We start from the raw sequence: 25329 nt of genomic DNA, 5'->3' as shown, positions 1-25329 counted from the left end.
TTTTTTTAAAATTTGGTACTAAGGTGCCGATCATCAGTGTCTCAACACCCCAATTTTTTTTAATCTAGTACAAGGGTGCAGGTCATCAGTGTCACAGCACCTAATTTTTTATTATAAATTTTAAATGGTGTCAGGCATTGGTGTACCAACACAAAAAAAAACTGATAAAGAAGTGTCGGGTCATCAATATGCTAGCACTTAAATTTTTTTCGAATACTAGTATAAACGTACACCTATATAATACAAGGTCAAAAAATATAAAAGTGTCGGTCATCTAATCCCAGCACTCAAAAAATTATTTTTTAACCACCTGACAAAATTATTAGACAATGATTGCTTCAAAAATTTATCTAAAGTCCATCATTTGGTAAGTTATTTTAATTTTTTTGGTCATTTGGATAAAATAACCTGCTAATCCCACCGTTTCCAAAAATATTGGGGTTTCATTCGTTCAATGTTCCACCGAGACAAGTGCAGCAGATAGTCCATGAAGATTTGTTCTGGTGTAACTAGTTTATGTTTTCCTCCACTACAAAAATAGAAGTTAAAATCTACCATAAGTCTCTGTACTCAATAAATTTTAAATTTAATCTCTATACATTTATTTGTAAAAATGTCATAATTTATTTTTCAAATTTAAAAATTTAATTTCAATTGTTAAAAATATTAAAAAAATATTTACTTGATAATTATGTAATTAAAAAATAATATTATAATAAATTTAATTTTAATAAAATAATCTTAACAATACAATAATTAAACTTAAATTTTTAAATCTGTAAAATAAAAAAATTATTTAAAAATTACAATATTGAATACACGGATAGATGATGACATGTCGGCAAAATTTGGATTTTTTTAGCAAAAAAGTCAAAATATTAATTAAGATAAAATAAAATGAAATAAAAGAACGAACAGATCGGTCAGGTCACGTCCTGCCAACCTCCTCCTGTCAACATTGATGTGCAAATGGACTAATGCGCAGGCTACAACTCACTATAATGTAGAAAACGGTATGTGATCCTCATCCATTTACACCTTTAAGGATAAAAGCCAAAGGGAAAGTAGATATTGACAGTCTACTTGTCTGCATCTTCGAGCCCTTGAGTTAAAAGAAAAAGGAAATCAAAGATTCAAATGGTATCGACGTATATCCAAAGGCCACGTTCCTTTCACTGTAACGAACGTTCTCCTTGCTGACAACATTGTTTTTTTTTTTAATTTCAACTCCTCAAAGTCCAAAAGAGAAGAGATCCAATCTCTCTCTGTTCATAATCAAAGCTTCTCCTCCATTGTTTGTGATTGAAGGAAAAGAAAATGAATAAGCCTTTGCTGTTTGGAGAAACTAGTAATGGCGGTGGAAGGCGAGATCGTTTATATCGTCGCTCTGAAGCTATTACGTATGGCTCCCCTTACCAAAGAGCAGCTGCCCTCGTCGATCTGGTCACCTTCTATTTTCCTTTTTTATTCTCAATTTAACTTTTCTATCTGCTGTTCCGAGATTTGTCTTTTTTTTTTCTTAAGCTTGTTTAAAAATGATTGATTATTCTTCCTTTTAACAGATCTTGTTTTCTTTTTCTAGTTATGTTTCTAGATTTAGTAGCTTCAGGATAATGTCTTTGAAAATTATTTATTTATCTATAGCATGGAGAGATCTCTTTAGTATATGTGAAATATGAATAGAAATGCTCCGAAAAGAAAATTGAATAGTGATAGTTTAGTTTCGGATGTTACTTATTTGAGATTTTAAGATTTCTTTTTTTTTTTCCCAGTTTGTAATCAAATGTAACAATACTATCGGTATCGATTCATCACTTACTGAAAATTTGGCATTTTGATTTAGCATTCGAAATCATTGAATCTCAATTCTTTTTTGGTAAAATAGTACGGTAGGATTTTATTAATTTGCTCTTTTTATCTGTATTTATTTATCATTCCGCCGTTTCAACGTTATAGTTATCCTATCCTCTCTTTGACGAATACTTAAAAGTTAAAACAGTACCTGAAATAAGTAATTCTTAACACAATAACACTACAATTAATTAGTAACAAAATTCTAGATTTACCCTTTTATTCAAATAATTGACAAAAAAAAAAGAAAAAAGAGAGAACTTATTTGGTTGGCGTGATTTTTGCAGGCTGAGGATGGTGTTGGTCTGCCCGAACAAATTCTTGATAAATCAAGCTTTGGAAGTGCTGCAAAGTTCTACTTCATGTTCATTAAATTTGATATTATTTGGACCCTTAATTATTTTGCATTGGTTGTCCTAAACTTTCTTGAGGTTTGCTTAACTTTTTTTATTTTTGGCTATCATTTACATTATATTTCAATGAGGTCGTACAAGGTCTTTTGGTAAATCAGGATGGAAAGAAGAAAAACCATGGAAGAACAAAAAGAAATGCTCTAGAAATTTTATGAAGATGATTATCTAATTCTGAACTTGATTGACTCTTTGCAGAAGCCATTGTGGTGTTTGAGTAGTTCATATTCTTGCAGTGATAGGGACTACTTTTTTCTTGGGCAGTTGCCTTATTTGAATGCTACAGAGTCTCTTATATATGAGGTAAGGTAATATAGGTAGATATAATTTCTGTAAAATTCTCCGGTTTTTCACGCCACACAAAAAAAGTGGCTGTTATGCTTGTGTGATCTTATCCATCCGATCACTCCGAGTTGTGATATATAGCTCAATACAAACATCTTGTACCTAAAAGAAGGGAGTAAGACAAAGCAGTGAAAATTTGCTCAGTTTTGACACTATGCATGCTTATAAGTTAATTGCTAGTTAGTTTGCTTTTGTGGGGATATATATATAATGCATATCTTTGCTGGCTTTGGTCTTGTGTAAGAGTACCCTGAGAGCATGTGCTTTCTATAAGGTTATACTGAAGTGACTGAACCGCTGTTTGCTATATGCTATTTGCTATCTGGTGTAAAAGAGTAGTGGCTTCCAGGAATTATCAATTTAATGCGTGTTCTATCATATTAGAATTCACTAATAACCCTTTGGTTTTCCATTTTTATGCAGGTCGTGACTCTCATTCTCCTTGCTATACATACTATTTTCCCAATTTCCTATGAAGGGTCCAGTATCTATTGGAAGCGTCCTCTTAATCAGATAAAGGTACTTGCATTTTATTCTATTTTGGATAACTACATATCCCTAATCTCTCTCTCGTAGTATTCAGATAGAACTCTCTTATGGATGGATTTCTTGAATGTAAGGGAAAAAAAAAAAGTTAGGAGACAGAAAGAATGACAAGAATACCATTCCAAAACTATACTCTTCAATGTACGTTTTATACCCATGTTAGACCTGTTTGGGACTTCTCAATTGCACTTGCATATTCTGAGATGATACTCTATATGGTGTTAGACATGTATACTGTCTGAAAATGCCAAATCCAAAATAGTGTTTATGCTTTGTGCAACAGTCACCTATTTCCGTAGGCAATCATAGTATATACATTAGTAGCCTTTCAAGCTATATGGACTCTAAGTAGAACTTATTTCTTTGAAGCTAAACAATGGAGTTGAAGTCTTATTGTTTCAATAAAAGATGGACTTTGTGGTCTTCTATTTTTTTTTACCTCCATAAACCACCAACGTGCAAGGAACAGTGGTTAAAAAAAAAGGTGCAAGGAACTGCTTCTTGTAGATGATGTTTGTCATTGGTCATTGCTTATGATTTGATATTGGCTTTTGCATGTTGTATTTTGATTTTTTATTATTGTCTTTCAGAGGCGTTAAAATTGCATCTTTTGCTTATGGAATCCTATGAATAGAATTAACTATCTTGATTCCCCCCTGATACTAGCCACATGGTTCTCTTCAGAATTTAGTTTGCTTTGCCCTTCTGTAATTTTTATGATGTAGCCTAACAATGCATGTTTTGGTTCTACTTCCAGGTCATCTGCCTCTTAATTTTGGTTGCAGATTTACTGGTTTATACTCTCTATTTGTCTCCAGTGGCAGTGAGTTCTCTTCCGTTCAGGGTTGCACCTTATGTCAGAGTTATTCTTTTCATCCTGAGCATTAGGTAGTGACTGTTTCTGTAGAAAATTTTTATGTGTATATGTTTGTATTTTATATGTCCGACAGGAATCTATCTGTTGATGTGCATGTCCAGAATTAAGCTTTAAGTCTGCCGAAAATGTGTATGCTTGTGGTTTGTAGATGTACGTGTGAAATTATGCATCACAAAAGATAACTTGGAACTACTGAGCATATTTTTCCATTCATTACTTGACCTGATCTGAGTATCATATAGATCCATAAGATTATCATAGAGAGAGCTTGGGGATAATTTAAGTAGTGAATTTTCTATGGTGTTTTTTGTTCCGCTAAGGTTCACAACAAATAAAAATGTAACTAGTTTTAAACGAGTAGTTGATCTCCTTTTACCTAACCTCATTGGTTCTTGGGCTAAGGCTAATTTGGTCTGCTTTGGGGTGCATAAATTGACCATTTATAGATTGTCATGCCCGTAATTTAACTTGATTCTTCAATATTTTCAGAGTTTTTTTGCTTTTTGAGAACCTATTTAACTTTGGTCTCTAAATCTTGATTGCAAATCACGTTTTCATTGTAAAGGTTGCATATTTTACCGACCATTTTTTAATATTCATGTTTGAAGGAAGTTGTACTCTTTTATTCTCCATGATTTCAGTTGATGTTCATTTAATCTTTTTCCCTGCTTTGTTTGCTTAGGGAACTACGAAATAGCATCGTCATTTTGGCTGGAATGATTGGAACGTACTTGAATGTCTTGGTTTGTATACTCTCTTAGCACCATACCAGTACACATGCCTGCTGTATTTTAGTTTTAAACAATATGTATTTGCCTTCTGATCTGGCCCAAATTATTGGTCATAAGTAAATATTGCTTATGTTTTCTCTGAGAACACAGTCACTGTCTCATCTGCTTCCATTGCAGGCTCTGTGGCTGTTATTTCTTCTGTTTGCTAGTTGGGTAGCATATGTTATGTTTGAAGATACACAACAGGGCAAATTGGTATTTACCTCATATGGTACCACGTTGTATCAGATGTTTGTTTTATTCACCACGTCCAACAACCCAGATGTATGGATACCTGCTTATAAGTAAGTTTAGAGTTAAATGGTGATTTTTATTGATTTATTATAATATATTTGGTTGGAGTTATTTTTCTTTAATGTAAACAAATTGGTTGGATGGTGGTTCTTTCCCCCATAGAGACAAATTTTTACATTTATAAACATTTCAAGAAACATTGCAATCTTATATATTTCTTAAGTGCCTGCTTGTTCCACTCGTTTGTTTTGCAGTGTATAAAATATTAGTTGCTTTTTTTTCCTCTGTAATGATCATTTTATGCCATGTCCTATCATTTTTCTTTCACTGGTGATTACAGTAAACTCATTCAGAGTTCAGCTTTATTTATACTCTTTTTTTTTTGGAATTATAATAAGTAAAATCTGCATTTCTTAAGAAAGGCAGGGTGTTTATCTTCTGTTGTATGCTTGGATCATGTTACAGCCTAAATTCTTTTTGATAATTCCTTTGATTTTTTTTTCTATCTTTCAATCTTTTGGCTACAGGGCCTCTCGTTGGTACTGCCTCTTTTTTGTTCTATTTGTCCTGATTGGGGTCTACTTTGTCACAAATTTGATCCTTGCTGTTGTATATGATAGCTTCAAAAGCGAGGTTGGTTGCAAATTCTCTTTACTTTTACTCTGATGAAGACTGGAGAAAGATGCCAATTTAATATGCAATATTCCTTTTATTCTTTTGTTGTTGTTGTATGATCAGTTATTATTTGAATATTGCTAATGATGACTGTCACTTAATAGAAAAAAAAGATTAAACATATGTGCTTAAATCTTCTTTTCTTGTAGCTTGCAAAACAAGTCTCTGAGATGGACCGAAATAGGAGAAGTATATTGTGTAAAGCCTTCAACCTTATTGATGATTATGTAAGTACTGTTGCGGAAGCGACGATAATATTAATAACAATATTATCAGAAATATTTAGATAATTATTATGCCAACAATTATACTAAGAAAATTCCCAGTTAAATTGGAGGGGTCACAAATGGTCCCGCTTAAAACCCAACAACTAGACAGAACTCACTTAGATATTTATAGCAATAATAACTAAATAAATATAACCAACATAAAGCTATTAAATATAAGCAAACAAATAAGAAATAAAATACCAGAGATTTAACGAGGTTCGGCCAATTTAGCTTACGTCCTCGGACACTACCAAATCAATATTTCTTCTAGAAATATTACAAAGGAGAAGATTTTGGGATGATACAACCAAAGGGGGAGGGGTTCTATATATAACAAACCAAACCCCCTCCATTTCTATCTTTTCCTAATGTGGGATATTGCCAATATTCAACAAATCTCCACCTTGGCGATATTCCACATCTTCGAACATCTTCTCATAACACAAACTTCAATAGTGTCTTCAAATTTGCAACCAATCGCCTTCTTCCCTTTTGGTAGTTGTGCCAGCTTCCACGTCTTGTTTTTCTCTAGAGATTGCATTTCCTCTTCCATTGCACCTAACCATCTATTATTCTCTAAACTCTGAATGGCTTCGGTGTAAGTGGATGGAATATTATCAACAACTGGAAGTGCATAAGCTACCATGTCAGTGAAACGAGCAGGTTTTTGAATTTCTCGTCTCTGCCTTCTGACTGCAATTGGCTCTGATTGCTGTTGAGGTTCTTGGGTAGAAACCTCTTCCTCATCTGACTCTGCATCTGCCAATGAAGAATCACTAGTGGTACCTTCTGCTGGAATTACCACACTCTGCTCAAACTCCACCTGCTGCGGAGTACACTCCACCTGCTGCGAAGTACTACTCACTCCTTCTGGATTTACCTTATTCAACATGGCAGATTCATGAAAGGTAACATCCCTACTGATTATCGTCTTCTTTGCCTCTAGACACCACAAACGATATCCCTTAACACCAGCATTGAAGCCCATGAATAGAGCCTTCTTTGCTCTTGGATCTAACTTTGATTCTTTCACATGATAATATGCAATAGAACCAAAAATGCGCAAGGTGTCATAATCAGTAGCAGGTTTTCCATACCATTTCTCCAAAGGAGTCTTGCCATTTATAGCAGATGATGGCAAATGATTGATGAGATGTTGAGCGTACGTCACAGCCTCAGTCCAAAACTTTCTATCTAATCTAGCATTAGATAACATACATCGAACTTTCTCCACAAGCGTTCGATTCATACGCTCTGCCACCCCATTCTGTTGCGGTGTTCCACCTACGGTGAAGTGCCTTACTATGCCACAATCTTGGCATATCTTCAGGAAAGGATCGCTTTTATATTCTCCACCGTTGTCTGATCGGAGAACCTTAATCTTCCTTCCTGTCTGATTTTCAACTTTAGTTTTCCACTTAAGGAAAACTTCAAGCACCTCATCTTTGTTCTTCATAGGAAACACCCAAACTCGTCTGGAAAAATCATCAATAAAGGTGACAAAATAACGTCTTCCTCCAAGTGATGGAGTCTTGGACGGTCCCCATACATCAGAATGCACATAATCCAGAATACCTTTAGTATTGTGAATCCCAGTGCCAAATTTCACCCTTCGTTGTTTTCCCAGAACACAATGCTCGCAAAATTCAAGTTTGCAAGTCTTTGTACCTTTCAATAATCCTTGCTTGGCTAGAGTTTGCAAGGATTTTTCACCAGCATGGCCCAAACGCATATGCCACAGCTGTGTTGCCTCAGCGTCCTTCTTGGTACTCGTAATTGCTGCTGCTGTTGTCCCGACCACTGTACTACCTTGGTAGTAATACAGATTGTTCTTTCTTATGCCTTTCAACATCACCAATGCTCCTGAAGTTGCTTTAAGAACTCCATCTCGTATTGTCACAACTAGGCCTTTAGATTCTAACGACCCCAAAGAGATGAGATTCTTCTTCAACTTTGGGACATATCGTACATCCCGCAAAATTCTAGTAGATCCATCATGACTCCTCAGTTTAATTGAACCTATCCCGGCTATTTTACATGTGTTATCATTACCCATGTAAACAACCCCTTCATCTAGTTTTTGAAATTCAAAGAACCATTCCCGAATGGGACACATATGATAGGAACAACCAGAATCCATGATCCACTCATCTGCATATAATGTTGAAGATGTCATACTAAGAGAAAAGTCTGACTCTGCTTCACTATTGCATTCTGCAACATTTGCATCTTGCGGAGTCTTCCCTTTTTTCTTCAATTTTGGACAATCTTTCTTCCAATGTCCTTTTTCTTTGCAAAAAGAACATTCATCTTTGGCAACAGCTCGACCTTTGGACTTTCTTCTCTTCCCCTTAGACTGACTTTGCTGACGACCTCTTGTTACCAATGCTTCCACTGCTGCTTCACCTGAACCTTTCAACTTATCCTTTCGGCGTAGTTCATAGCTATACAATGCAGCAGTTACTTCATTGAAAGTTACTTCCGATTTTCCATGAAGTAGAGTAGTTTCAAGGTACTCAAACTCCTCAGGAAGCGATCCCAACAACATTAACGCCAAGTCTTCGTCTTCAAAAGTCACATCCAAATTCAACAAATCAGCCACCAGCTGATTAAAATTGGTAATGTGCTCGTTCATCGTGGTACCAGGAACATAACTGAAACGAAACAATCTTTTCTTCATATGTAACTTATTTTGACTGTTCTTCTTCAGAAATTTCTCCTCCAATGCTTTCCACAATTTACTTGCAGAAGTCTCTTTACTGAATGTATACTTCTGCTCTCTGGAAAGACATGATCGAATTGTACCACATGCCAATCGGTTGATGGTCTTCCATTCTTTATCATCAACCCCTTCTGGTTTTTCTTCCTCAATGGCAATATCTAGACCCTGTTGAAAGAGGGCATCTAGAAGCTCACTTTGCCACATGCCGAAATGACCTGTTCCATCAAAAATTTCCACTACAAATCTCGTATTTGCAGTTCCAATCCTCGGCAAAATGTACGAAGTGGAAGTTGTTGATATGGATGGTTTTTCTTCTGTCATTTTTGCCATAGCTTCTACTTAATAGCCACCAAATGCAGAATACCCACAAGCTTTAGGAAATGTTTCTGATGTGTAAGATCAGACTAAGCTGCAAACACAGAGCATACTACAAAACCTTGGCTCGGATACCAATTGTTGCGGAAGCGACGATAATATTAATAACAATATTATCAGAAATATTTAGATAATTATTATGCCAACAATTATACTAAGAAAATTCCCAGTTAAATTGGAGGGGTCACAAATGGTCCCGCTTAAAACCCAACAACTAGACAGAACTCACTTAGATATTTATAGCAATAATAACTAAATAAATATAACCAACATAAAGCTATTAAATATAAGCAAACAAATAAGAAATAAAATACCAGAGATTTAACGAGGTTCGGCCAATTTAGCTTACGTCCTCGGACACTACCAAATCAATATTTCTTCTAGAAATATTACAAAGGAGAAGATTTTGGGATGATACAACCAAAGGGGGAGGGGTTCTATATATAACAAACCAAACCCCCTCCATTTCTATCTTTTCCTAATGTGGGATATTGCCAATATTCAACAAGTACTTTATTCACTTATTGGCCAAATATCCCTTTTACATTCTAAATTGCTCCGTGTGAATACTGCTGTCTTTATTTACAATATATGGTTGCTAGAAATCTTTGTATGTCAAAGTCGTGCAGAACTTCATCTCTGCAGTCTTTTCACATTGTGATCTGGATGTGGAGATTTTGCAATGTCAAGTATATAGGATTCGTTCACTATATCTTTTTTCAAAAGTCCTTCTATAGTACCTAATTAGAAATGTATCGGAAAGATAAGATGAATAAAGAGACTTATGATATTGTCTAAACATCTAATTAGAAAGAGAATGGATGGATAAAGTAAGACCAGGAAAGATAGCTTGGGGACACTTCTGGTGATTGAGCATCTCAAAGGTATAATTAGATTACTACCATCAATCTATCATGCTTTCAGATGTTTGAATTATTATGTAAAGTTGATAAAGAGAGAATTTTTATGTCCTCGAGTTTGGTGGTTGGATTATTTGTTTCATGTTTATATCTGGAGAGAGACTTTGCAACAGAGACCACTTGTCCTAATTATTTGTTTGACTTGATTTATTAATAATTTATTCAACTTCAAATATTTTATTTATGAATAGGTTGACTTATCCATGAATTGGAAGATCCCACCATTCGATTTATCCTATAAATTTTGCCACATTAGGTGGATAAAAAGTAGGGACAAAAATGTTTGACAAGTAGCATTACTCCTTCACAATACAAATTTTTTTATTCGAGTTGTGAAAGGAGTATTATTATCCTTCCTTTTATGCAGCCGCAGTCAACTTATATTTAACTTGTTTGTCTGTCATCATGATTTTTGAAAAAAAAACCTTATTGCTACTTTATTGATGTAGCCAACCCTACATTTCAGGAAAAGGGTAGTATGTGGTTATGTTTTTGTTTAAGTTTTCTGAATGTTATATCAGGGCTCCTATTCTAAATGCAGAATGTTGGGTTCCTAAACAAAGAGCAATGCATTCATCTGTTTGAAGAACTGAATAAGTACAGGTATTAATTACGTCACCATATTTAATGTGTTGTTGAAGTAAAATGCCTTCTTATCTCTTGCATTGATACATATTTCTCCAGTTTCTAGTAGGATTTATGGAAATTGTGCTGGTTCTGTTGGGCTTAAGTCATTTAAGGTTTGCATTTCTGGGGTAAAAGAAAGTGAATTATGTTAAAAATGAACGAAGAAAAGATGAAGGAAGGATTTTTTTTTTTTTTAAATTTTAAGATGCAGGAAAGATTTACTGTCTCAAATAAGGGGATATATGTGTAAGCATTATTAACAAGTTGTCTCTCTTGTTAAGTCTGTTTAGTGCATTGTTAAATCTTAATTAGGATCAAAGCATTTTGAACCAGAAGGAATTCAATCTCTTGTTTGATTGTCAAAGATTAGCTAGTTTTCTCTTTGTATCTTTTATCTTAAATCTTAAAGATTTTATTTAATTAGTGAAAGCAAATTTATGTAGATGCATTTAATTCATCAGGTTGTAGTTCATATTTCTTGAGTTTGTTGTAAGTCGCTTAATGTATGAAGGTTCCTGATTTTATTGACTTCTCGACCTCTTTTCATTTTTTAGTTCTTCTGATATTGTGCATGCTAAAGTATGCCGTCAAAAATCCTATTCAGGTCTTTGCCAAAAATAACAAGGGAAGAATTTGAGTTAATATTTGATGAGCTGGATGATAGTCATGACTTCAAGGTATACTTATTACTTCACCATTTTGGTTTTATTTAAATTGGGCATTTTTTTCCTTTTTGTATATCAGTCAGTATATGCTGTTAACTTCAACGATACATGAGAAGAGATTGTAGTTGTTGAGATCAAATACCAGCATAACCAAAATTTTCTAATCTCTAATGAGAAAAGTGGGGGCAAAAAAGTTTGATGTTTTCTAATTTGAGAAAATAGATCGGTTTGGTTACTGTTTCTTTTATTGAAAAAATAGAATTTATTTTCCATCTTTGGCAGGATAACCTTACGGAGAAATCTGGAAGTTTGTGTCGTTAACCAATTGTAAAATTTCTACATATTAATATGGAATGAATAGTTTTCTTTAGAAGGGTATAAAAAGAGCCTTGTGTAAGTCATACATAAGAGGTCACTAGAATGGGAGAGAATGAGCTAATATTCTCTCTAGGTTTGGTGCTCTCTTTTTTTTGTTGGTCAGAAGTCAACTTCAGTTTTACTCGGTGTAGGAGTTCTATCAGGATGCGCATCAAATTGCCTGAGTTTATCTTGGTGATGAACAGTGTTGGGATCTTCTACAATTGTGTTCCCTGAGTTTGTGGGACTGAATTTGTACAGGGAAATAAACTATATGCTGGGGTTCATCTATAAATAAATGTTAAACCTTCTGCACAGATGGAAAGAGAAATATCTTAGGATGTGAACATGGCTACTGCTGTTTATGTTAAGTGAAGGTGGTTCATTTGGAAGGTAAAGAGCCTGACATATGGTTGATGGCTAACAAAGATAATATCTGGATAGGTTCACTCATTACCATCTCACACTTTCCAGAGCCCTTTCAGATATTCGTAAGAATCTAGTTCTAATCTGGATTTGTAAACTAAAGCTGTATCTTGAAGCCTAGGAAAATGCAAGTTAGTTGGGGCATCGAAGGATCTTGAAGGACCAGCTGTAATATTTAATTGTTGTTTATTACAAGGCTCTGATTCCTTTCAGATGAACGAAATCGATTGTAAGGGAAACTTTGGAGGAGCTTTCAATATATTTCTTCAGATCATTAAGCAACGGAGACTATAATGCTATTTTATTGTTTTAAACATTATTTGTTCTTTTCCATATCTTCTTGTATGCGAGCTCTGTTTCATATATCTTTTTTGCTCAGTGGATTGCCTGTTTGTACAATATCATTACTCTTTATTCTTCATTTAATGTAATTGTTTCTGAGTTTGATCTTTTTTCCACCTTTAGATCAACTTGGATGAATTTACTGATCTTTGCAATGCCATTGGTCTAAGATTTCAAAAGGAGGATGTTGTAAGTCCAATTTTCTATTAACCTTTTCAAAAACATGTTCATACAGATAAGATATTTATGACAGCAGAATCTTTTTATGATGTGCAGCCATCTTTGTTTGAAAGATTTCAAATCTATCGTTCGCCTTTCTCTGAAAATTTGAAAGCCTTTGTTCGGGGTCCCAAATTTGGATACATAATATCCTTCATTCTCATATTGAATCTGTTTGCAGTTATCATTGAGACAACGGTATGCCTCTTAATGCATTTCATCTAATGAATATATAATATGTAATTTTGTTTAGCAATTAAGGTGCTTTTATATCCTTGTTTCGTGCAACTAGTTTTACAATTTGATAGAATAAACAACTTGCATTTATCTGATGGTGATGTTGTCAGTTGTCCACTTTCATAAAAGGGACTCACACATTGGAGTAAAACTCTTTTTTGTCTCAATTTTAAGAGTTTGGAAACTACTTAGAACTCTTGCCTCTGGCGTGTGCTGATTTCCATCTTGCCTTATATCATGTCCACAGTTGGGGGCTCTGATGAATTGTTTTGAAGCACATAATAAGATAGGGTTATAAATAAAAAAAATATCTCAATCAGTACCCCATGAGTAATTGCTTAAAGTTTTCTGTTTTCTTTCTATATGATTAAATCTTGTCCCTTAATTATTCCATTTTTCAAGAGGTACGCCATCCATTTGAGTAATACAAACTTCTAGGTTTTCTAGACATGCATCTAAATTACATGTAATTTCCCTTATATGTATATTCTAATTTTCTGACTGAATTAAGGCAAAAAAAATAATTTGCTGACCGAAGAAAAATATGTCAATTTAATTCCGAGAATGTTGTGAATGCATCAAATTCACAGACTAACAAAGTGAAATATGAATGACCTGCAGAAGCTTTCTATTGCTTTACTACTACCATAGCTAGAGTCCAGCAATGTGATTCCCAACTTTAACACAGTTTCTTGCTCTTTTCAACATGGGCTCATGTTTGCCACCTAAACCTGATTTGGAACTAAAATTATAAGATAGCTTAAAATTAAACAAGAAGCTTTTCAAGCTTATGCAATGGTCTGAAGATCTGATGCCTATGGAGGGGGGTACGGAAGTGGCGCCACTGACACTGAGGAACAGGAGAGAAAAATGCCTATGCATTATTCTGATAAATCAACAGAAGACCTTCCTGGTCTGCTTTTACCATTATTTTTTCGTTGTTGGATGGATTGCTGAACGAAGTGAACCCATTTTCCTTATTTTTGCTTCAGATCATTTGATTTCTAGGATACATATCGCCAAATTTAATTTCTGGGTTACAGTCTAATTTCCCTGATATAAATTGGCCCGCAGCTTGATATTGCAAACAACTCTGGTCAGAAGGTGTGGCAGGAGGTTGAGTTTGTCTTTGGTACGTACCTTTCTAGTGCATGTCAAGATTTTTGAGCTTGTTGATTAACTCCCTGATTTTACTTAATTTTAAATTCATAAATTTGCATGATTCATTTAGCTTGTTGTATGTTATTACTTACTATCTCATGGTGCTTAATGCATTGCTTATTATTTGACAGGCTGGATATATGTACTGGAAATGGCACTGAAAGTATATTCATTTGGCTTTGAAAATTATTGGAGGGATGGTCAGAATCGCTTCGATTTTCTTATCACATGGATAATAGGTAATTAATCAAGTTAAATCTTTGGTATTTTACTTAGATCTACTAAAGCAACCAATTTTATTTTCAATTTTTTTTTGAAATTCTAATAATAATACTAGTAATACAAATCAAATAGCACAATGAGCTTTCAAAAGGAAAATTTCAGAAATTATTTTGTTTAATGATCTAATATTGGATGACACCTTAATTTAGTTACTGGTTAAACCAAATGTGAAAACTTGGTTGTCATTTGTGTCAACTGCCAATACTTGTAGAAATTAAACAGAATGCATTAATTAAATCCTTTCATTTTTCCTATTCTAGAGTTTCCTAGGTGACCGATAATAGAGGAGGGCATGGTTGGGAAATGACTTTTGTTGATGTTATTCCAATTTTTAAATATCGACTGTTATAAAATTTTTAGGTAACCTGTAAAAATTGAAGATATGAAATGATTTTATTATGATCAAAATATTATTGAACATGCTGCTGCGTTATGTGGTTTTCCACTGAAGTGAACTGCTGTATACATTTACAAACAGATAGGTACAAGTTGGGGAATAACCATGCTGTTAAGAGACTATCAAGCAATAATGCGCAAAGCTTATTATTATATTTTGGAAATGTTTGCACATAGGGATAGAGCAAATGGCGTGTGCACTTCTGCATGTTTTACATAAGCAATATTTGTCCGTTCAATTTTGAAACATAAGCTTTTATTTTCTCTTTGGGTTAATATGTCTCTTTTACGTGTAAAAGAAAATGCTTCATTTGTCAATAGGCTGCTGAATTTCATTTTATTTAATTTGTGCTTGCAGTTATAGGAGAAACTGTAACTTTTGCATCTCCTGATGAATTTTACTTTTTCTCAAATGGAGAATGGTAAGGACAAAATATTCAAAGTTTGCATATTAGATGCATCATTTTCTTTTCCTCTTATCATTCATCACTTATCCTTAAACATATGCTTTCTGCTTGTTAGAAATAAATTCTAGTTAATATTGTTAGTTTTGGATTTCCCCTTTTCCTCCTTTAGTAGCTTTTACATATCCCATTTGCTCCCATTCTTGTCTACAGGATTCGCTACCTTCTTCTTGCCAGACTGCTAAGATTGATAAGGCTTCTCATGCATGTCCGAAGTTATAGAGCTTTCGTTGCCACATTCTTAACCCTAATACCAAGTTTAATGCCATATCTTGGGACCATATTTTGTGTCCTATGCATCTATTGCTCAATTGGTGTACAGGTACTATGGATATTTTACTTCCATCTTCATCTGCCTGCCTACCTGGATTTTCAGATGCAACATTCTATTGAAGTTACCTCAATATATCAAAATCTGGAGTAGTCATGAATTTTTTATCCTAAAAGAAAATGGTTTCAGATTCCTAGATCTCTAGATTTCATAGTGGATTACTATTCAGTCCAATCAATGTTCTGATTTGTTACTAATGGAAATTATCACCATTTTTCTAGATCTTTGGTGGGATCGTCAATGCTGGGAATCCTGCTCTAGAAGCAACAGAACTCACTGATGATGAGTATCCTTTTTTTTCATTTCTGTATACCCTTCTTATCTTCACTTAGTATATTTTTTAATCAAACAGAATGCTTTGACAATCAAGGCAATTTACAGAATTCGTAAATTTTGCATTTAGTTTTAGAGGTATATTAAGTTTTAACAGCAATTGAATTGTTAAACTGTATTAACATTCAGCGACTTTCCTTGACTATATCAGCTATTTGCTCTTCAATTTTAATGATTATCCAAATGGAATGGTAACACTTTTTAACTTGCTGGTGATGGGAAATTGGCAAGTGTGGATGCAGGTATTGCTTTTTTGCATGAATTTCTTCATTTTGTTGGTTCTTTCAACATGTTGCTACAGTGTAGGACATGTAGAGGGACATCCTTGTTATATATGATCTTGATGTATGCTTCATTGGTCAATTACAATAGAATTATGCTATTTCACTTACTGGATATATTTCTCACTTCTTCATATATTTCTCACTTCTTCTTACTGCCTCTACTAACTCGCGGAATAAAAGAATATTTTCTAAATTAGAGCTGGCAATGGGTTAGTTTAAAAGTTATGGGAACCTATTCAAATTATAGCAAATTTATCTCTTTGAACTTCTAAGCATCTAAGTAAATTCAAATTATTATTCAGGATATTGTTTGATTGATAAGCTATGTTCACATTAACATAAAATGGGGCACAGATTCGATATGCATGGTCCATGCTGATGTGGGCAGTTCTAAAAATAGATGCATACAAAGCTAGGTCACAGAGACTTATTTTGTATTTTATTTTTTTGTTCTCTTTGTAACAAAAAACAAAAACCTTTTGCACCAATTCTTACACCAAAAAATTGTATATGCAGTTTTACACTTACAAAACAAAGTGTAATTCTAACAAAAGGAGATAACTGTATAGAGGATCGCATAATAAATGCTTTTCACTTTTTGTTTGCTCTTAAAATGCTCTACTTATATTGAGTAAATAAATATATTTGAGGAAAATTACAAATCAGCACCATTTTTTTTCTCCAGAGAAGAGACTGAGGGATAAATTGTCTGGACTCTGTGTGGATTGGTTTGTTGCGTCTGACTTGAATACTCTTTCTCAACAAATATCGCTTAAACTCTATGTAGTATATTTCAAGTTTTTGCTTCCCTCTATTACATTGAGGAATGAAGTACTTTCTGGTCAAAAGTAAAAATGACCTTTAGCTTGGTCATTTGTAGCCATTCTTTTATGCAGGTTCTATAGAATTTTGCTTGCTCATGCATGTTCTTTTCTTTTTTTCTCATCTTGCTCTACTCAAATGGTATAATCATTCCCAGAGGCATTGATTTTTCATTCTCCTTCTGAATTGCTGTTACAGAGCTACAAAGAATTAACTGGAACTTCTTGGAGCCTTGTATATTTTATCAGCTTCTACCTAGTTACTGTTCTGTTACTTCTGAATTTGGTAAGTTACGAAATATTTGACCTTCTCACTTCTTTTTAACATTGTAAATACTTCTGTATACTTCAATGCTTTCCGGACTATTTTTAATTGTCATGCTGTCATCCAGTATGCTTTGCATATATGTTTATATGATGTTTATTTGTTTGTATTGACATGTACAAAAGCAATTGGATGCTTCTCACTCACATATGGTCTCTATATATTTGCAGTTTAGTCTTTTTTCTTGCATTTTGTGACTTGACAGTTTTAAAACTGCTTCAACATAAAGGACTAATAGGAAAGAGAAAAGAGTGAAGAAGGGAGTAAGAAGAGCAAGTTGATTGGCCCTGTGTTTTTTAATAGTTCCACAAGTTAAATATAGCATCCCTAAATATAGTTCTTTTTTAGATTAATTTATTTGAACATACCCAACAAGGAATATTAATTTAGTAATAAGATTAATATAAGTCTGTTCATTAATCAGCAATCTTTAGTTTTCTCCCTTAATAATAGATACTATATATTAAGTTTCAGTGTGACTACCCTGAATATGTCTATTTGCTTGATCATCATTCATCTAGATTTGAGTTAGATTTACTGATATATGATTGTTTCCCTGTTCTCTAGATCATGCCTTTATAATTCATGTTTTCAAGGTACGTTCAAGACGTTTATAAAAAGAACAAGAAAAAACTTAGTTTTCTTCCTTTTGTAAATTCAGGTCGTAGCTTTTGTCTTGGAGGCATTCTTTGCTGAAATGGATCTTGAGGCATCAGGGAATAGTGAAGAAGATGACAAGGTTGGTACATTTTATAAACTCGTCATTAAATCTATACAAATTTATTGCAGAAGTTGGGAGTATTCCAGGGGAGTTTTCAGGTTGGGATTGTAGCAACCTTTGCATTTTTGTTATTCATGAGTCTTCTTCAGCGTCATAAAGTTTGAGGTTAGCATTAGTGTCCGCTTAACCATGGTTTATTAAGTCAAGTTAATCTATTTAGAAGAGTAAAAGGTCACTTCTAAGTAACAATGTATGCCTATGGGCAAATTGTCATTCCCATTATCATGGCCGTTATTCAACAAATTAGTGTTAACATATCCATCTAAATGATGTAAATCTGATTGCTGATTTCATATTCCCAGGATGCTGGATCAGGAAAAGGTCGAAAAAGACTTGCTGGGTTTGTATTTTCTGTCCCGATATTTCTATAATTTTTTTTTCACTTTCACTCCATTTGTTTGATGTTGAAGTTGCATTTTGATTTTCTTTTATCCTGGTATGATGCACAGCACAAAGACTCGTAGTCAAAGAGTTGATATCCTTCTACATCACATGTTGAGTGCGGAGCTGGATAAAAGCCACTCCTCAGCCTCCTCCGATGCCTAACTTGATTCCATTTCTTCTTCTGGTAAGCAAATTCTTTCTAAGCAATAAGCTCGAGTGAAGTTCATGAAGCCATATTCATTTGGGCTTGTTGAACTTTTAGGTGCATCACTTGTTTCAAGTGTTCAACTTGGCCGATGTACACCCAAGTCTGCTTGCAAAGACTTATCTTTTAGATCGAAACCAAGGTTGTGTATTAAGCTCTGAGATTGTGATAGTGATATAAATATTATTATATGATTGATAAATAAAATTGTTCCTTCTTCCATAGCTTTAGATTATTCTCCCCATAAGAATTAAAGAGATCATTTTGAAAGAGTAATTATTTATCCGTGCGCACGCTAGCAAGCTAATGGAGGGGTAGTAGACTGGTGCAAAAGCCAAAAGCAACGCAATGATGTCAAGATTATTCGTCCATGTTTGTATGTAAGGTGGTGTTTAATGGTTGTATCTAACATCTATATATGATAGTGGTATTCAAGTTTTAACATCCCTGATGGTAATGATATTCAAATTGTAACATCCATAATAAAACAGAGATAAAACAAACAGTGACAAAACATACCAACAGTCACGTGATGATAGATTTAACAATATCTGCTTCTGCTACGCTTCATTACAGTTTGAACCTTAAAATCTATCAAATGCCATCCTTTAAAAGTACACATATGAACAGGCTAAATTAAGTACAATAGATTCAACCGAAGTATGCTAGAGTTTAGCAGCACATGTTGACTGAAATGATAAAGTATGCTAGAGTTTAGCAGCACATTTTGACTGAAATGATAAAAATAATAACAGTTAAGGCTAAAATTGAACCACTGTGGACGTTCTTTCAGTCAACCAGAGCCGTTCCACTATATATATATAATAAAATCTACCGGGGAATCCCGAGATTATATATACCGTAAGAAGTAGTAATAATGTAACCAAGTTCACCAAAATTGCGTTCACCAAATCATTCATACTAAACGGCACTACATTAGCTTCTATAATGGCTTAACACATCCCATCCTACACTTTAGATCTAACCAACTCTTCTTAACCGTTATCAGCTTCTGCAACTCTGAAACTGCTCACAGTTCGTTGACCCGTTTTTCACAAATTCTTTAGCCACCGCATTGATCATCTTTGGAATCGTTCCTTTAAATTCCTCAGAGCTACCCTTTACAATTTTGTTAGCATCCGGAACACCATCTTTAACCGCAACAGAGCCTACTATAGCACCCTCTTTATATGTTTGACATGCCACAAGGATGTCTTGTGCACGGTTGCGAAAATGACCAGTAACAAAGTCCTCAAAATGCTGTATACAGAAAACATGACTGATTCGTAAAACTTAAAGAATACTGAGCATAGACGACAAGAACAAAAAGAATAGTAAAATGATCCTATTTAACAAGCATGCTTGACCAAACGCCGAGGCCATATACAACGGGTCAATTATTTAGTAATGAAAGATTATAGGAAATGGGAGGGTATTCGGACTTGTCAATGCATGTATACAAATTCCAGGAAAAAGAATTACATAATAACAGATAGACACAAAAAGAAATTATTGTGGCAATCATATTTTTCGGCATCTTACCAACAAAAACACACTTCATAAAATAGAAAAAGACAGAAGAGAATTCGTGGATATACTAGATAAGCAAGGATACCTTTGGCGGTCTTCTTAGTGTGTAAATCATTGTCTTTAATGATAGAATAAATACTTCCTCATTGTACTTCCTGGACCTCCTGTCACCTTCAGCCCCAACATACGAAGTTTCATACCCAGGTTCATTAAAGAAAGGTCTAGCATTCAGAATAAGAGCTTGTATGGAAACCAATACTTGTAGCATGGTCGATTGCCCCGGAACCCACATCTCATTCTGATGCCCTTGCCAGGTGCCCAAAAGGCTTAGACACACTTTACCACAGTTGTATAAATTTGGATTTAACCGGAGGCCACCAGAATAATAATAAACCATCTGCCAAGAAATTACCATATATCCATTAAGCTCCGTAAAAATAAGTTTTAATACAACAGACAGTCCAATATGAGAATTTTTTGGGGAAGCACGCAGATTTGCATACACACTGAAGACTGCACATACCGGTGGCTCTTTGGGATATTTTGGAGGGAAGAAACAATCAAAAACAAAAAGGCCATCATGGTATGGAGTACCAGCAGGTCCTATAATAACAGCCCTTAAAAGATCCATCCTTGCTTCATAAACTCTCACATATATAGTTTCTGTGTAAGAACAGAGAGAGAAAGAGAGAGAACATGAGTCATTCAAACAAAATCATGCCAGGGTATGAGAAGAAAAAAAAAACGTAGTGATATTCATATTTTAGAAGTCATGGGATGCATTTAGAAGGGAACCGGAAAAAAAGAAGCTACAAAATTTAGAAATAACTGCACTTGTCCTTTAAAGTTTGAAATGCATGACTCTAAAGATGTTATTCAGCTTGCAAATGTAGCAGAATTTCAGTCAGGGGAGTAGTTAACGCTTGGTAAAAGTAATTTAATATGTCATAATTCCTTACAGTTAGCATGACAATGACACCATGTTTCAGAAAACATATTCATAAATCGAACTCACCTGGTAAGTCCTTTTCCAGAATCTTCCACTCCTCTTGTATTTGCTTGGCCCACTCCTTTGGTTGCTATCAATGGAAAGTGCAAATTTCATATTTATATAAATACTTACAAATTTACCATGACAGCCAAACAAGATGTATACTCACCTCTCCTGATGAATTCAAATTGCTGTAATGATGATCTGAGAAATCATCCACAATATCAAAATGTTTGAAACTGAGAGAATTTTGCACAACTCCATTTTCTTCATTTCCTTCTTTCCGATCAGACCCTGACTCTCTTAAGACCATTGAAGTATTGATAGAAACCGACTTCAGTTCGCTATCAGCCAAATTTGATGTTGTCGCTTTCTTGCTTTCAGCCAGACATGGGGTTGTTGAGAGTGAGACACCCAGGGCAGGAGGTAGATTTCCAAGTGGAGCAGAGTCTTTCAGCCAAGGAATTGAAGCCTCTACCCCAGGAGGAAGATCCACATTATCAAAATGGGATTGCATAATTGCATAATCATCTTCATATAAAAAATCATCATTGTCACCATAATCAGAAATATCATCAGCATAGTCATCATAATCCTCATCATCATCAGGACATGACAAATCAGAGTTAGAACTATTGATATTATTCAAATTGATTGATGCAGAAGTAGAACTCTTGAAGGGATTGTTACTATCCTCAGACCCTGCTATACTGACAGAAATACCCTGATCACTGGCTGAAGCATCCTGGAAAAAAAAAGGAAAGTTAATTAAAAGCCATTGGTGATAAAATAATAAAAAGATGTGCCACGGAAACATGCAGTTTCGATTTAAAAATATAATGAATATACCTTCACATGGTCTTCCCACTTCTTGTCACAGCATATTTTAGTCTTCCCCTTGGTGTCCATACCAGCTTTCTCAGAATCAACCAAAACAGTTGTTGGATCTTCAACTTGTTCAATATCCATTGCATCACAAAGAAGAATCTAAACAACAAGATTGTTTCTTCAACATATAGTTCAAGCAAAATAATTAAGTGAAAACTTAAAAAAGTTGCATATCAAAAAGCTTCAACGACAATGATAAAAAATTGGGAAAATTGACAGTGACAAGAATATGCTTTTCATACATGCATTGAAGTTTCAAGATGCTCTAGTTTTTTTATGCTTGTAGCTGCAAATTGAATATTAGGGCGAAGTTTATTATGTTAACAGGTTACGGATCAAGTAACCAGGCAATTCATGAGAAAACCTGATTTGATAGATGGCCTTACCCTTGTTGCGGTTCCTATCTCGTGGAAAACCTATGATTAATAATAGGTATGGAACTCGTCTAGGGGAGCTCCCAACCTCGGGACTTGTGGAAGGGAGCTACTAATCTTAGACTGATTAGGGGAGAGAGTCTTAACTTATTACCAAGAATCGTCCCCTAGAATAGAAGTTACATAGGGAATTAAGAAAATATAATTAAGGACTTTTATTGAAATAAACTATTTGCTAAATGCAATTATTATGATTAGGAATATTTCTAAAATAAAGTTGTTTGCCTGTCGTCTTTCCATCACGCCTTTGATTTATTGTCTTGCCCACAAAGGCATCCGTAGCAGAGTACCAAACAGAACACTTGAGAGTAATATTAAGATTCAATTGACAGATAGGTACTCATAACAGTAAACCAAATATTCACTCAAAGTATTCAACTGATCAATGAGGCAAAGGTTAAACAGGAAAAAAGGCTATGCTACTTACTTAAAGCATAATCTACAAAACTGTTTTTAAGTCAAATTACTTAAATTTGTACCAAGAAGGCAAGAAAACGTTAATATTCCAAGAAACCAAATTAGGATATCCTACTAACTCTTCAAAAAGGTTCACTTCAAACTATTATGGGCTAATTTTTTTTCTAAGTCAGAAGTCCTAAACTTCCATTAAAAAAGAAAAATCCTCCAATCCCATCATTAAAAAATAATAATTGCATAAATAATACTTGCATGCAAGCCAAAAATATTACATGGATGCTTTGGACCAAAGACAACACGCTAAACAAATTGGCGAATCGAAACAAACCAAAATTAACCAAAGGCTGTGCTTGGCCACAGAGAAACATAGGAGGAAAGCCAAAGAACAATATAAACCCTTTTGGTGATCCTTATAGTTTGTTTTAACTTCTCTCTCTGAAACAGGCAGTAAGACCTCGACTTTCTCCGTGGACAGAATTTTCCAAGCAACCAAACATAGAACTTAAGAAGAAAATTTATATTATAAAAAAAAATAGTCAAAGAATTACATACAAAGCTCATTTAGTAAACGAGATAGAGAGAGAGGGGCGAGGGAACAGAATTCCGATCAAATACCGTAAATCAAATCAAAAGATCATTCGTCAAGAAACAACAAAAACCAAATTCCATCCACTTCTACAGTTAATCAAAGGATAAAGCACGCACATAATTCGGTTTAATGGAAAAGACATATATATATATTGAAGAAAAAAGAAAAACCTGGGTTGGTTTGAGTCGCTTGGAGATCGAAGCGTCGTCTACACGAAGATCCATAAAAAAGACGGATTTTTCCACCAACTCATAAAAAGAAAGCCTAATTTTCTACAGAGAGAAAAACCTAATTGAAAAGGTCGAGTGAGAAAACCGTACGTGATTCCATTTAGAATGATACCATTTCTTTCCTTTTAAATATTAGTAATCATAACACTATCAAGTTCACCAAAAAATCAATATTTAAAATAAAATATTTTCCGTTAATTAATGAGATCCATTATTTCAAGCTTCAAATTTCTTCAACAGTTTGTCGTTAAGAGTAGGTGACGCGCGTGGAAAGAAGGAAGTGTGGTTTTATTTTATTTAACATTTTTTTAATTATTAAAAATAATAATGACCAAATAAATTTATTTAATGGCCACGTAGGCATTGAATTAGCTGAGTAATTAGTATTAAATAAGTAGAGGTCAGAATGAGAAAATAACAGTTTAATATTGGATAAGACAAAGAGAGAGCACCTAATTAGTAATTAGGTAAAGCACCCAAAGTTGCATGAAGTGAAGGGAAGCATCACACATTGCTCTTCTTTTTTGCTTTCTATTTAATTTATTATTTGATGAATTTGTATATATAAAAATATTTTTTAAATTATTTCATATTCAGAAAAAGTCATACAATATTTATCAACTACTCTAAATAAACAATATTGCTTCTTATAAATTTAGAAAAAAAATTAAAAATACCATAAACTTATATTACCTCACTATCTATTAACATAACCTTCCATCACAATTTTTTTTACATCAATTTTTTAAACTAATAATTATTAATTTAATTTATTTACAATTATCACAATTTTTTTATATTTTATACTTAAAATTCTATCCAAGTGATAATTTTATTTTGAAAATAGCACTATTTTTTTAAATAATAATTCTAAATCAAATTATAATTTTTTTTAAAGTTAATTTAGTAATATGATTGAAAATGAATGATATTCTCCTTAAATCAAAAGTTTTTCTAAACTTATACTTTTATATATATTATAGAAATTTTACGTATTTAATATTTAAATATTTTTTTAAAATATTGTATTTTTATTTCATTAATAATCAATAAATTGAATATAATAATTTATAAATTATATGTAGCAAAAAATTTTTTAAAAAATTCCTTAACTTTTACTTCAATTATAATTATTTCAACTAAACTTTTTAAGTAATAATTGTAAATTAAATTATAATTGTTCTTAAATGTGCAATGATCACAATTTTTATTAAATTATATTTATTTTTAAATGAATAATTATGGCATTAAATATTATAATTATTTTTAAATGTCAATTTAATAATATGATGAAAAATAAAAAGTAATTTCGTCAACTTACAATTTTTTCTAAACTCGTACTTATATATATTATAGATTCAAAATAATTTTCATAGTAATAGTTGAATTACGATGGAGTCAGATTAATTTCCATAATAATAATTGAATTATTTTAAAGTTGTAAATTACTTAAAAAATTATAAAATAATAATTAATTATAATTATTGTTTTTAAAGTATTAAAATATATGTAATTCAAACACAAACAAGTACAATTCTTATGAGATTAATATAAAAAAATATCATTAAGATTAGATAATGTAATAACAAAGTTTT

General features: G+C 33.4%; 2 protein-coding genes across 6 annotated transcripts; one reads left to right on the top strand and one right to left on the bottom strand.

Moving 5' to 3' along the window:
- The first annotated feature begins 921 nt into the window (after window positions 1–921).
- LOC107886775 (two pore calcium channel protein 1) lies at window positions 922–19099 on the top strand. Of its 4 annotated transcripts, none has more exons than XM_016810831.2 (25): window positions 922–1177; window positions 1309–1443; window positions 2139–2282; window positions 2460–2564; window positions 3030–3125; window positions 3910–4040; window positions 4712–4772; window positions 4938–5104; window positions 5582–5687; window positions 5879–5956; window positions 10557–10618; window positions 11247–11319; window positions 12556–12621; window positions 12709–12849; window positions 13963–14020; window positions 14181–14288; window positions 15086–15149; window positions 15345–15513; window positions 15744–15808; window positions 16007–16097; window positions 17160–17246; window positions 17947–18024; window positions 18369–18406; window positions 18516–18634; window positions 18713–19099. In XM_016810831.2, the coding sequence occupies exons 2-24, from the start codon at window positions 1318–1320 to the stop codon at window positions 18610–18612; spliced, it is 2211 nt and encodes a 736-aa protein (XP_016666320.2). In that variant the 5' UTR covers window positions 922–1177; window positions 1309–1317; the 3' UTR covers window positions 18613–18634; window positions 18713–19099. The 4 variants fall into 4 exon arrangements, with proteins under 4 accessions (XP_016666320.2, XP_040956705.1, XP_016666321.2 ...); XM_016810832.2 differs by having other exon boundaries at window positions 1035–1177; window positions 1282–1443; XM_041100771.1 differs by lacking the exon at window positions 5879–5956.
- Window positions 19100–19305: 206 nt separating this feature from the next.
- On the bottom strand, window positions 19306–23998 carry LOC107886776 (putative ubiquitin-conjugating enzyme E2 38). 2 transcript variants are annotated; one of them, XM_016810834.2, is made up of 7 exons: window positions 23675–23998; window positions 22026–22163; window positions 21346–21921; window positions 21201–21264; window positions 20709–20848; window positions 20271–20582; window positions 19306–19915 (listed from the first exon to the last, which is right to left on the bottom strand). In XM_016810834.2, exons 1-7 carry the CDS (start codon window positions 23726–23728, stop codon window positions 19661–19663), a joined length of 1539 nt encoding a protein of 512 aa, XP_016666323.2. In that variant the 5' UTR covers window positions 23729–23998; the 3' UTR covers window positions 19306–19660. The 2 variants fall into 2 exon arrangements, with proteins under 2 accessions (XP_016666323.2, XP_016666324.2); XM_016810835.2 differs by lacking the exon at window positions 23675–23998 and adding an exon at window positions 23531–23637.
- Between the last annotated feature and the right edge of the window lie 1331 nt (window positions 23999–25329).

Source organism: Gossypium hirsutum, chromosome A03, assembly GCF_007990345.1.
Source record: "Gossypium hirsutum isolate 1008001.06 chromosome A03, Gossypium_hirsutum_v2.1, whole genome shotgun sequence".
NCBI classification, from domain to species: domain Eukaryota; kingdom Viridiplantae; phylum Streptophyta; class Magnoliopsida; order Malvales; family Malvaceae; genus Gossypium; species Gossypium hirsutum.
Note: the sequence above shows the minus strand (reverse complement) of the source record. Positions and strands in the feature narration are given on the sequence as shown.

What these genes read in the sequence shown, in the direction of transcription:
- LOC107886775 (XM_016810831.2), top strand. Translation starts at nt 1,318, where the DNA reads ATGAATAAGCCTTTGCTGTTTGGAGAAACTAGTAATGGCGGTGGAAGG. An exon ending in GTCCTCTTAATCAGATAAAG is followed by an intron (nt 3,126 to 3,909) that starts GTACTTGCATTT and finishes TTCTACTTCCAG; the next exon opens with GTCATCTGCCTCTTAATTTT. An exon ending in ATGATAGCTTCAAAAGCGAG is followed by an intron (nt 5,688 to 5,878) that starts GTTGGTTGCAAA and finishes CTTTTCTTGTAG; the next exon opens with CTTGCAAAACAAGTCTCTGA.
- LOC107886776 (XM_016810834.2), bottom strand. Translation starts at nt 23,728, where the DNA reads ATGGATCTTCGTGTAGACGACGCTTCGATCTCCAAGCGACTCAAACCA. An exon ending in ATTTGAATTCATCAGGAGAG is followed by an intron (nt 21,265 to 21,345) that starts GTGAGTATACAT and finishes TTCCATTGATAG; the next exon opens with CAACCAAAGGAGTGGGCCAA. An exon ending in CACTAAGAAGACCGCCAAAG is followed by an intron (nt 19,916 to 20,270) that starts GTATCCTTGCTT and finishes TTCTGTATACAG; the next exon opens with CATTTTGAGGACTTTGTTAC.